Below are 12,474 nucleotides of genomic sequence, written 5' to 3' on the forward strand. Positions count from 1 at the left end.
TCAAAGCAAAAGGAAAACATAGCGTTACTTGCATTAGTCAACAGAAACATACCAAGTTTCTTTGCTACTGTCCTTTTCAATAAAAACAAGCTTTCACTGGCATTAAAACCTATTTGGAACATATTACTTAACATCCTTACATGAGGAGAACCCTTTTTGAATGACAGTATTAGTTAGATTTTTTTAGGACTCACAATGCAGGTACTATGCATTATTCTAAGCACTGTACATATGTTAAACTCATTTTAATCTCATAACAATCATGTGAGGTTGATAACATATTAAGTATTTTATAAAGGAAGAAACTAGGCACAGAAAAGACAAGTAACTTGCTCAACCACATATAGCTGGTCAGTAGCAGACCCAAAATTCAAACCCAACAATTCTAGCTCCAAAACGTATTTTGCTGTGCTGTCAAAGTAATGTTTAGTTTCAAGTATTTTTAAGTGATATGACAGCAGATGAATCTATATTATCATTCTATTTCCGGCTATAATTATAAATAGTAATTTCTGAATATTGCTAATATTTTTTTAAAATAAAAAGGCCTGCTGGGGGCGGTGGCTCACACCTGTAATCCCAGCACTTTGGGAGGCTGAGATGGGCAGATCACCTGAGGTCAGGAGTTTGAGACAAGCCTGACCAACATGGAGAAAACCCACCTCTACTAAAAATACAAAATTAACCGGGAGTGGTGGCACATGCCTGTAACCCCAGCTATTCGGGAGGCTGCAGCAGAAGAATCGCTTGAACCCAGGAAGTGGAGGTTGCAGTGAGCAGAGATCACACCATTGCACTCCAACCTGGGCAACAAAAGCAAAACTCTATCTCAAAAAAAAAATTAAAATTTAAAAAATTAAAAGACCTTATATCTAGCCAAGTTGGAAACCTATTTTAAATAAGCTAAACATTTATTTTTTCTAAAGAAATTCATCAACGTTCATTCATTCATCTACTCAACTTGATTCATGCATTCAAAAATCCTTATGAAGCTGGGTGTGGTGGCTCACGCCTGTAATCCTAGCACTTTGGGAGGCTGAGGTGGGCAGATCACTGGAGGTCAGGAGTTCAAGACCAGCCTGGCCAACATGGCAAAACCCTGTCTCTACTACAAATACAAAAAATAGCCGGGTATGGTGGCATGCACCTGTAGTCCCAGCTACTCGGGAGGCTAAGGCATGAGAATTGCTTGAACCTGGGAGATGGAGGTTGCAGTGAGCTGAGATCATATCACTGCATTCTAGCCTGGAAAACAGAGCAAGACTCTAACTCAAAAAAAAAAAAATCTTTATTAGCATACAATACATGTCAATGACACTACTGGCATAAGGCATCACGGTTTTAAATATTTTAGAACTTTATAATCTAAAAGTAATAGTCTGTGATAGGTTGTCAATAGTTTAATTTTCTACAGTACATAAACAAAATCCTCCCCTTCTCCCCAGAATCTAAACAACTATTAAGTTAATACACCTGATCTTTTAGTCTTAGAAAATCATAGCTGTTCATGATGCTACTGTCAAAAGTACTCTGATATCCTCAATCATCAAGAAATGTTTAAATTCAATTCAGTATAACCTACATGTTTGTATGTTTATTAGATAATTTTTAAAAATTCACATGAGAGTTTAACTTTTATATCATCAACACATTCAATTATATTAGAATATTCCATTTCTGAAACAGTTCTAAATGAACAACCTCTTAGTGAAAAACTACATAAACAGAAGTTCTAAGGACAATTAGTTTATTATAAATCTTTAAAAGATACTGGATCAAGCTTTCCGATGCTTAGACATGCAAACAAAACTAAATTTCATAAGCATTTTCTTTGCTACTAGCTTACTCCCAAAAGCATATAAATATACTTAAAAGCTTCCATTTTAAAATAAAAACAGAAGAAGACTCCCTTGAATCCCACATTCTTCTTCAGTTACCACCCGTTTACCTATTGCCTTTCCATCCAAGTTCTCTCAAAGGCTGTCTATGCTCATCCACGACAGTCAGGGCTCCATGGTGACCATTTATTGAAACTGCTCCTTATCAAAGTCACTCATCCTCATCTTAATCATTCAGCAGTCTGGATATAGTAAGAGTATTCTCTGACTTAGGGAGACTACATTATTCTATTTTCAGGAAAAAAATGACTGCTAACCTTCCTCCATAGAAACATATTTTATTTTGCTTGTGTTTTGTTTTTCCTCCACAAAGAAATAAAGAAATTGTAGATTTTACCTTCCTTCATCCTCATCTATTTCACTTAAACTGCTGTCATCATCCACTTGTAGCAGGCCACCAGTTAGTAAGCTGGCCTTCTCAAACACCAGTGAATTCACAGATTCTTTTGAGGTAGGTTTTCCTTTCTTTACTTCCTTCATTTGCAAGGCAGGACCACTACTTTAAAAAATTCATGGGAAATGACAGTAATGTAAGAAAAAAGAAACAAAATGCAGAAAGAGTTAAGGGAAAAAAATTAAAATTAAAAATCCATTAAAAATCCAATGTTTTCTAATAATTCTGAGAAATAATAAAAAAATAATGTTTATAAACTTCCAATATTTGCCCTACCTCAATTCACTCATCAATTCAAAAAACATGAATTATCAGCAACATAAGAAGAAATGTATATTCCTCACTTCAAAAACCACAGTTTTATAATACCATTATGATGAAATGTGATATGTAAGAGTTGATATATGAAAAGTTATATCTAAGCACAAGGACAGCATTAAAACAGAAAAGGCAAAATAATCGAAGAGTTCACAAGACAAAAAAGTGGGAGAAAACCATTCTACTTAGAGAATAGAAGGTGAGCATCGATTAGGCATATGATGTCTAGATGTTTCCCAGGAACTTAAAAAGAAAAGAGAAAGAAACTAGAGAGAGATGAATGCTACACTAAACTTGAATGCTACAGTAAAAGGCTGGAGCTCACTGCCTACAAGCAATGACCTTCATACATAGAAGTAGCAATTAGATTTAGGCTAATCTTTGGTTTTGTTTTTAAATATCACAATGTTTCATTTAAACAAAGTGTTTTTTTTTTTTTAAATGAAGTTTTTTTTTTTTTTTTTTTTTTTTTTGAGACGGAGTTTCGCTCTTGTTACCCAGGCTGGAGTGCAATGGTGCCATCTCGGCTCACCGCAACCTCCGCCTCCTGGGTTCAGGCAATTCTCCTGCCTCAGCCTCCTGAGTAGCTGGGATTACAGGCACGCGCCACCATGCCCAGCTAATGTTTTGTATTTTTAGTAGAGACGGGGTTTCACCATGTTGACCAGGATGGTCTCGATCTCTCGACCTCGTGATCCACCCGCCTCGGCCTCCCAAAGTGCTGGGATTACAGGCTTGAGCCACCGCGCCCGGCTTTAAATGAAGTTTTTAAAATAGCATGAGGAACATGTAACAATAAAGAAGAAATCAGGAAAATATCCTGGGTAGGGGAAAAAACTTACTTTTAGAATAGCCTATATGCCATTATATGTAGTTCCAAAATAGCTATATTCTGATTAGTTGTGATTTTGTTTGAAAATAAAATAATGAGCTGGCAAGGTGGCTCATGCCTGTAATCCTGGCACTTTGGGAGGCCAAGGCAGGTGGATCTCAAGGTCAAGAGTTCAAGACCAGCCTAGCCAAGATGGTGAAATCCTGTCACTACTAAAAATACAAAAAAACTAGCCTGGTGTAGTAGCGCAGGCCTGTAATGCCAGCTGCTTGGGAGGCTGAGGCAGGAGATTCACTTGAGCCTGGGAGATAAAGGTTGCAGTGAGCTGAGATTGCGCCACTGCATTCCAGCCTGGGCAACAAGAGCGAAACTCCATTTCAAAAAAAAAGAAAAGAATTGGTAACTGTTATAGACTTTAGCCTAGTATCTAATCCTAATATAAATAGTTGGATTTACCAGCAGAAAAATTATAATTTTTTTTTTTTTAAGATGAAGTGTCACCCTGTCACCCAGCTTGGAGTGCAGTGGCACAATCTCAGCTTACTTCAACCTCCACCTCCAGGGTTCAGGTGATTCTCCTGCCTAAGCATCTGGAACTCTGACCTCAAGTGATCCACCTGCCTCAGCCTCACAAAGTGCTGGGATTACAGGTATAAGCCACTGTGCCCAAGCATAACTACTTTTTTATAGGGTAAAAACATGCACAAGGATATCACTATCATACACCTACATAATTTACAGAGACTGAAATTTCCCACTATGTTATGTTAAGAGCTGAGCATTAGCTGAATGTTTACTGAAATGTTTACAAGGACTACAGATCCCTCTGTGCAATCCCTTGGCAATATTCAGATTAATTTGAGAGTCCAACATTAGGGATACTATAATAAATATCCTTCAGATACATATGTATATATGTAACATGTTTATATAAATATTCTTAACATACATATATTATTTATTTTTAACATGTTATATACATATTATATATAGGCTTACTGTATATTATCCATAATATATAATAAATGTCCTTAATTTGTGTGTGTTTGTGTTTTTATGTAAACCGTATTTTCCTGTAGAATCTAGTTCCAGAAGTGAAGCTGTTAGGTTAAAGATAGGGAATATCTGAAATTCTGATATATACTAAATAATCCTTCAAAAAGGATTTACCAATTTCATTTACCAACAGTGTATGAGAATGCCTTTTTTCTCACATTTGCCATCACTGGGTATTTTTTTTTTTTTTTTTTTTTTTTTTTTTGAGACGGAGTTTCGCTCTTGTTACCCAGGCTGGAGTGCAATGGCGCGATCTCGGCTCACCGCAACCTCCGCCTCCTGGGCTCAGACAATTCTCCTGCCTCAGCCTACTGAGTAGCTGGGATTACAGGCACGCGCCACCACGCCCAGCTAGTTTTTTTGTATTTTTAGTAGAGACGGGGTTTCACCATGTTGACCAGGATGGTCTCGATCTCTCGACCTCGTGATCCACCCGCCTCGGCCTCCCAAAGTGCTGGGATTACAGGCTTGAGCCACCACGCCCGGCCTGGGTATTATTTTTTAAATAAAATTAGAAAAACAAGTATTTCATTGTTTGTTAATTTGCATTTTTCTTTTTTTTTTTTTTTTTTTTTAGACGGAGTTTCGCTCTTGTTAACCCAGGCTGGAGTGCAATGGCACGATCTCGGCTCACCGCAACCTCCACCTCCTGGGTTCAGGCAATTCTCCTGCCTCAGCCTCCTGAGTAGCTGGGATTACAGGCACATGCCACCATGCCCAGCTAATTTTTTGTAGTTTTAGTAGAGACGGGGTTTCACCATGTTGACCAGGATGGTCTCGATCTCTTGACCTCGTGATCCACCCGCCTTGGCCTCCCAAAGTGCTGGGATTACAGGCGTGAGCCACCGCGCCCGGCCTAATTTGCATTTTTCTAATTACAAGGCATGGTTGCATATCCCTTGCATGGTAAAAGCATAAAATTTATTAATCGTGAATATTAGTCCAAATTAGAATCAGTTTTATAGTACAGCAACAATTCTCTGCTATTAAATATGCTATTGGCTTACCTAACATACTCTTTATTTTCCTTCCTAGGAAATTGTTGATGATCAGTTTTTCCACTCCTTCTTTCTTGAATTAATCTGTCATCATCATCAACATCTTCATCATCTTCATCATCAGTAGCACTATCATATATGTTTGCTGATACTTCCATTTCATTATTTCTGTATTTCTTCCTTTCTTCTTCAACCTTTAATGAAAGTTTGATACTAAGAAACTGCTATTACTTTCTTAAATAAAGAGAATTTGTTTTCATTGAGTTTATCATTTGACTCAGTTTAACTGTGGTGACTTTAGCCAATAAAAATATTTTCTGCTTACTTTAATAGGACCATTGTATATATAAATGTTATACAATTATCAGCTATAATTATCATAATTTTATCCATGAAATTTTTATAAATTCTGCTTCATTTCTAAGTGAAACAGAATTTTCCAAAATTTCAAGGGCTCTTCTTAATTTTGTGCTTTTATTCCCAACCAATCTTCACTATCTGCTATGAATTTTCACCCCATTTTACTGGTAGAAACAGAGAAAAAAGACAAAGATACAAGATGCATCTTCTGGCTTTACCACCTTGATTTTATACTACACAGCCAGATTTAGAGGATGTAACACTGCTCCAGGAAAAGAAAGCAATCTTTCCCCTTTCTGCCCTAAGCTGTTGTTTTCCCCAGTGTCTTTTATAATTTTCATTTGGATCCTGGGATATCAACAAAGTGAAGGTGCTCAGTGAAATACAGAAACTAAAGTTTGCCACAACATAAAAAACAGAGTGAAACTGCTGAGTTGCTTGTGTGGAATTCTGGGAAATGAGATACTTTCCAAATTTCACATTCAATAACCATACAATTTTATAGCTAGAGAATATACAGTGTAAGTGTTAATTATCTACATTAGCCCCATTATCTACTGATAATGAGAGTAAAACAAGAAAGATTAAATGATCCATTCAAAGCTCCTAAAGTGGCATTATCTAGCATTTTATGGCACCAAAAGAGATGCTGTAATTCTATAATGCTGAATCAGATAAATTACCAGATAAATTCATCAGATTTAATCAGATGAATTAGAAGTGTGACACTGGCAAAGTAATTTAATGCCATAACAGGGAGGTAATTTAATGCATAGTGTGTGAGGCCTCATCTACTTCTACTGCTAAAGAAGAGGATCTGCAGATTACTGTTTATCTTTAGGACTCAATGTACAGAACTCAGCTTTCTATTTTGGCGTTAAATACTAAATTTCTGGCCAAGGATTTATGCTACTTATATGGTTTACATCCCCAAACTTATCATACTTTATTAAACAACCTAATGTAAAGGTCTGATTCAATAGAAATATCTGACTGATGATTTTTAAAATATGTGAAAGTATATGTATTTGTTGCCCAAAATCTTTAAAGTGATCATAATGGAATTATAAGTTCCAACAGTTTAAGTCAAAAAGATAAACTTGCACACATGAAAGCACGTTAAATAGGTTCTTTTGGCTGGGAATATTTGTTATAACACTCAAGGCTAGATACATGTTTACATCTCTTCTCAGTCACTGCTTCTTTCCCACTGTATTGCCATGTTGTTTAAATAAAAGATTCATCTTTAGGTCAATAGGGAAAAAAACACCCTAGCACTTACTACCTTTCATAAAGCAATTTCCTTCACACTTATCCTGGTTCACAAGGTCACATGGTATATGGCTAAATTAGTTTTCCCAGTCCATATGCCACCTGGAAGACTGATAGACTTCTTAGGTTGATTAAGGAACAATGATTGTGGGAATGTTTTCCTTAACTCCTGTTACTTAGCAGAAATAATTATTTCTACACACGATTACCTATTTAGGTAATGCCATTTTATACATGAGCTCTTCATAAGCAGAAAATCAGAATGGATCAGATAACTGATAGAGAAAAAACAAAGAGTAGCAGCAAGCAAACCTCTACCTCTTTTTGAAGTTGAACTTTTTCTTTCTCCAAAGCCCGGAACTCTACTTTTAACATGGCTATTTCATTTTTAAACCTTTGAATATCTTGCTGTAATTCTTCTTTTAGAGATACTTTTGATGTTCTCTCACTATGTGGTGGAGAAGACCTCACATTTTCTAATTCAGGTTCTATGCTTTGATAGTTATTAGCACTGCAATTACCATATAACGGCTTCTGGAACAAGTTCTGTAGTGGTTTTGTTTGCTTGTAAGCATCTGTACCAGCAGAAATACTATGCCTTTTTATTTGAATCATATGCTTCATTTCTTTGGAGCAGATCAAATCATAAGGTCTTTTTGGATCACTAGACCGAGGCACATGTCCAATGTCTAATTTCCAATTAGTGGCATTTTGGTTCATATTTTTTGTTATTTGCATATCAAACTCTTCTTTCATTTCACCTGTAACTACTTGTGGGTTCCTTACTTTTTCATTTTCTGTATCATTATAAAAATTCTCACCTGTGTTAAAAACATGCTCAGTGTCTGGTTTGTTATTTCCTCGGACTAATTTATTTTCATTTAAATAAGGCTTAGAAAATGACTGGCAAGCATATTCTGGGGACCGAGAGTATGAAGGAAATGGAAAGACATTTTCAAGACTGGGTTCTTTTTGTTCAGGCAATGCGTGGAATACTACAGAGATAGTAGAATCTTTTTCATCACAATCAAGTATATTATTTGTCAAAGAAGAGGGTATTTCCTTAAAATCTGCACCTTCTTTAGAGCTATCATGTAGTGGCTCTTTCCCAGGACAAGCAGTAATTTTGTATTTTTCACAAGTTGCACCACAGCTCTGCTTTAATTCATTTGTGATGAGTTTTAAATTATTTTTCCACTCTAATTTGCCTTGTTTGGTCGATATCTCTTCATCATTTTGCAAACAAGAAAGTCCTGAATATAAAGATATATCCTCTCTATCACACTCCTTATTCAGTTCTGGTTCTTGAGATATTTTTTGCAGACATTGTGAAAGTGGAAGATTAATTTGCTTGTTTTGTTTTTCAGATGTCTTTTCTGTCAGGGTACATGTTTTTAAAATAACTTTATCCTTAAGTAATCAAGTATAAACAAAGAAAAATTAGGAAATAATTAAAACTGAACTGTTAAACTTCTTCATCTATGTTTAGTTACTCCTAAATCACTGGATTGTAACTAAGAAGCAAAAACTAATTTGCCTTAGCCTAAAGTAGGAGAAAAACATGAACCAGCAAAGTTAACTTTATCACTGTTTCTTTGGATTAAACTTAATTAATTATGTGTTAAATCTACTGAAAATAAATTAGCAGATGATTTGTAGTATTATAAAGGCATCCTGACTTAAAAAGATTTTACCTTACCATACTACAAATACTGAGCCCCTACAGTGTATTTAAGTACTTTTTCTAAAGATTTCTAACTGGAGAGCAGAGAAACTTTAAATTATTAGGAGCCAAAATAAACACCAATCAGAACAAAAAGCAAATTCTTACATTTTAATTGAAATTATATACCGTAATGTGGTGTTATGCATCTGGATTGACTATCAGCTTAAGTCCAATACTTACATAAGGTTCATTAATAGTAGATTTAAAAATTCCATAGTATTTACTGATTTCCTAGACGGAAATAATCAGAAAGTTATTGTTTATATCCTAACAATGGAAAGATCCCATTCTGAAAGGAATTAATTCAGTAATTAATTAATTCTGATTCTCTTAATAACTGGGTTGATTTTATGACCCCATTCTTTCCCTGAATGTAGGTGCTGAAGTCAACAGAGACCACAAAGCAGAATAAATCTTTAACTTTGGAATTAGTGACCAGCAATATAAGAATGTAAATCCTGGCTGGTAACGGTGGCTCATGCCTGTAATCCCAGCACTTTGGGAGGCCGAGGTGGGCAGATCACCTGAGGTCGGAAGTTCAACACCAGCCTGACCAACACGGACAAACCCCGTCTCTACTAAAAATACAAAATTAGCTGGGCCTGGTGGCACATGCCTGTGACCCGAGCTACTTGGGAGGCTGAGACAGGAGAATTGCTTGAACCCGGCAGGTGGAGGTTGTGGTGAGCCGAGATCATGCCATTGCACTCCAGCCTGGGCAACAAGAGGGAAACTCCATCTCAAAAACAAAAAAAACCGTAAATCCTGAACCACTGGGAATGATTCCTCTTTTAAAATGAATCCCACTCAGTGGCCATCAGTGTTAAATTTTTCATATTTTCTACTGCTTAATAATATGATTCAATATTTGATGCTACCATCTTTATCACATAAGGAAGTTATAAAAATGAAAGAAGAAACAATACTCAGGAAATTTCTGGCTTCAATTTCAAGGGTAAAGGGTAACTATAACAAAAATAAAAAACAAAAGATTAGCTATAGTTTTACTACACATTCTAAGAATATTTAGTCAAAATGTGTTTAATACTAAACATTAAATAATGATCTATTGATTATAAAAGGCTAGTCTGAAAGGCAATTTCATTTGGACTATGTAAGAAAACAATATTAAACCAGAAGTTTTTTAAAAAATTGAATACCTGTGACTGTTTATTTTCACTTCCTTTCCTTTCTTGCTCTTCTTCTGATGTTACTTCTAAGTCATGTTCAGCTGAAAAAAATCCAAATGTTTAGTTAAATGAACTACTTAGAGCAGTTAGGTAAAAGGTATAGTCTTTATAGAAACAGAAAATAACATTTATTTGTATTTTGTAAATTGAGAGGGTTTTTTTCTATTAGTTTTTGAGACAGGGTCTCACTCTGTCACCCTAGCTGGAATGCAGTGGCACAATCACAAGAAGTTTCAAGGAAGCCTAATCTTTTTTTTTTTTTTTTTCTGAACCGGAGTTTTCACTCTTGTTACCCAGGCTGGAGTGCAATGGCGCGATCTTGGCTCACCGCAACCTCCGCCTCCTGGGCTCAGGCAATTCTCCTGCCTCAGCCTCCTGAGTAGCTGGGATTACAGGCACGCGCCACCATGCCCAGCTAGTTTTTTGTATTTTTAGTAGAGACGGGGTTTCACCATGTTGACCAGGATGGTCTCGATCTCTCAACCTCGTGATCCACCCGCCTCAGCCTCCCAAAGTGCTGGGATTACAGGCTTGAGCCACCGCGCCCGGCAAGGAAGCCTAATCTTCAGTGGAACATTGACTTCCCAGTAAGAAATAATTCTAACTATCAACTTAATGAAGTATCTAATTAAAACTTCAACCATTATCCAAAACTTCAACAAACCACTTGGGGAGACTAGCAACACTGGGGAGACTAGCAACACTAGATGATACCAGGTTAATGCCTCACAAATTCATTCACCCAACATAAATGAGCAAAACTGTCAGAAACAAAACAAAATCTTAAGACAAAGTGGAAATATATAAAGTAACACTGTATAATGTTTTCTATAACTGTTTTTTTTTTTGTTTTTTTTAATGTAGAGACAGAGTCTTGCTCTGTTACTCAGGCTGGAGTGCAGTGATGCAATCTCAGCTCACTGCAACCTCCGCCTCATGGGTTCAAGCGATTCGCCGGTCTCAGCCTCCTGAGGAGCTGGGACTACAGGCGCACACCACCACGTCCAGCGAATTTCTTTTGTATTTTAGTAGAGACGGGGTTTCACCATGTTGGCCCTGCTGGTCTCGAACTCCTGAGCTCAGGCAATCTACCCACCTTGACCTCCCAAAGTGCCAGGATTACAGGCATGAGCCACTGCACCTGGCCAACAGTACCTTTTTAACAAGGCACAAAAGTGTTGTTCATTATTAGAGTTCCAAAATTACTATTACTTTTTACATCTTTATCATTGTACATCCCACTCCTTATATCTGATATTTTGACAAATTTCTTTTCATATTTTAAGACTCAGACTGCTATGTGAAGTTTTCTTCGATTATAGCCATCTTTCCCCAGATAAACAGGTGTCTCCTTCCTTGGGGCTGGCTTCGTACCTTATCTTTGTACTGTATCTTTTCCACCTGAACAGTAACTTATTTCTCCATATGTCCATGCCCTTGCTCCTAGACTGTAGGGCACAATCTTTCAAGTTATCTTATAAAAAGTCTATCTATTTTACTCAATAATTATTTATTGAGTTCCTGCTAAGTGCTAAGCACTGGGGTTTAAAGAATGTAAGAGCCGGGCGCGGTGGCTCAAGCCTGTAATCCCAGCACTTTGGGAGGCCGAGGCGGGTGGATCACGAGGTCGAGAGATCGAGACCATCCTGGTCAACATGGTGAAATCCCGTCTCTACTAAAAATACAAAAAATTAGCTGGGCATGGTGGCGTGTGCCTGTAATCCCAGTTACTCAGGAGGCTGAGGCAGGAGAATTGCCTGAACCCAGGAGGCGGAGGTTGCGGTGAGCCGAGATCGTGCCATTGCACTCCAGCCTGGGTAACAAGAGCGAAACTCCGTCTCAAAAAAAAAAAAAAAAAAAAAAAAAAAAAAAAAAAGAATGTAAGGAAGACCAGGCACGGTGGCTCACGTCTGTAATCCCAGCACTTTGGGAGGCTGAGGTGGGTGGATCACTTGAGGCCAGGAAAACCCCTGTCTACTATAAATACAAAAATATAAAAATTATACAGGTGTGGTGATGGGTGCCTGTGATCCCAGCTACTTGAGGAGGCTGAGTCAGGAGAATCACTTGAACCCAGGAGGCCGAAGTTGCAGAAAGCCGAGATCATGCCACCGCACTCCAGTGAGACTCCATCACAAAAAGAAAAAGAAAAAAAAAAAAGAATGTAAATAAAAGGCATCAAAGATGGCGTTGCTAGAGAACATGCCTGAGTTGAGACTTATAAAGTGAGGTTAGCCAGACTAAAGGGAGTGGAGGGCAGGAAAGGGTAACAGCATGCAAGACAGCAACGACAGAGGGAAAGAAGCCTCAAATAGCGTATGTATTTGTCTAAAATACAAGCACTAGAGAGGAGAGCATCACCAGCAGCTAAGAAATCCCAGAGAAAAGGGCAGAAAGGGGAAGGGCTAAAGATGGAGAGTTAGGCAGAAG

General features: G+C 37.3%; 1 protein-coding gene across 8 annotated transcripts in view; it reads right to left on the reverse strand.

Annotated features, from left to right (window-relative positions):
• The window catches only part of ANKRD26 (ankyrin repeat domain containing 26), a 105,508-nt gene that overhangs the window by 49,950 nt on the left and 43,084 nt on the right, over positions 1-12,474 (reverse strand). For 3 of the 8 annotated variants that reach the window (XM_074404895.1, XM_039478941.2, XM_074404898.1), the window contains 4 exons: positions 10,015-10,085; positions 9,035-9,085; positions 5,506-5,690; positions 2,236-2,397 (listed from right to left, as the gene is read on the reverse strand). In XM_074404895.1, coding sequence (XP_074260996.1) covers positions 2,236-2,397; positions 5,506-5,690; positions 9,035-9,085; positions 10,015-10,085 — 469 coding nt within the window. The remainder of the gene's footprint in view (positions 1-2,235; positions 2,398-5,505; positions 5,691-9,034; positions 9,086-10,014; positions 10,086-12,474) is intronic. The other 5 variants (XM_074404896.1, XM_039478943.2, XM_039478942.2 and 2 more) reach the window with 4 other exon arrangements.

The sequence above is a fragment of the Saimiri boliviensis genome, chromosome 8 (genome assembly GCF_048565385.1).
Source record: "Saimiri boliviensis isolate mSaiBol1 chromosome 8, mSaiBol1.pri, whole genome shotgun sequence".
In the NCBI taxonomy this organism is placed as follows: Eukaryota; Metazoa; Chordata; class Mammalia; order Primates; family Cebidae; genus Saimiri; species Saimiri boliviensis.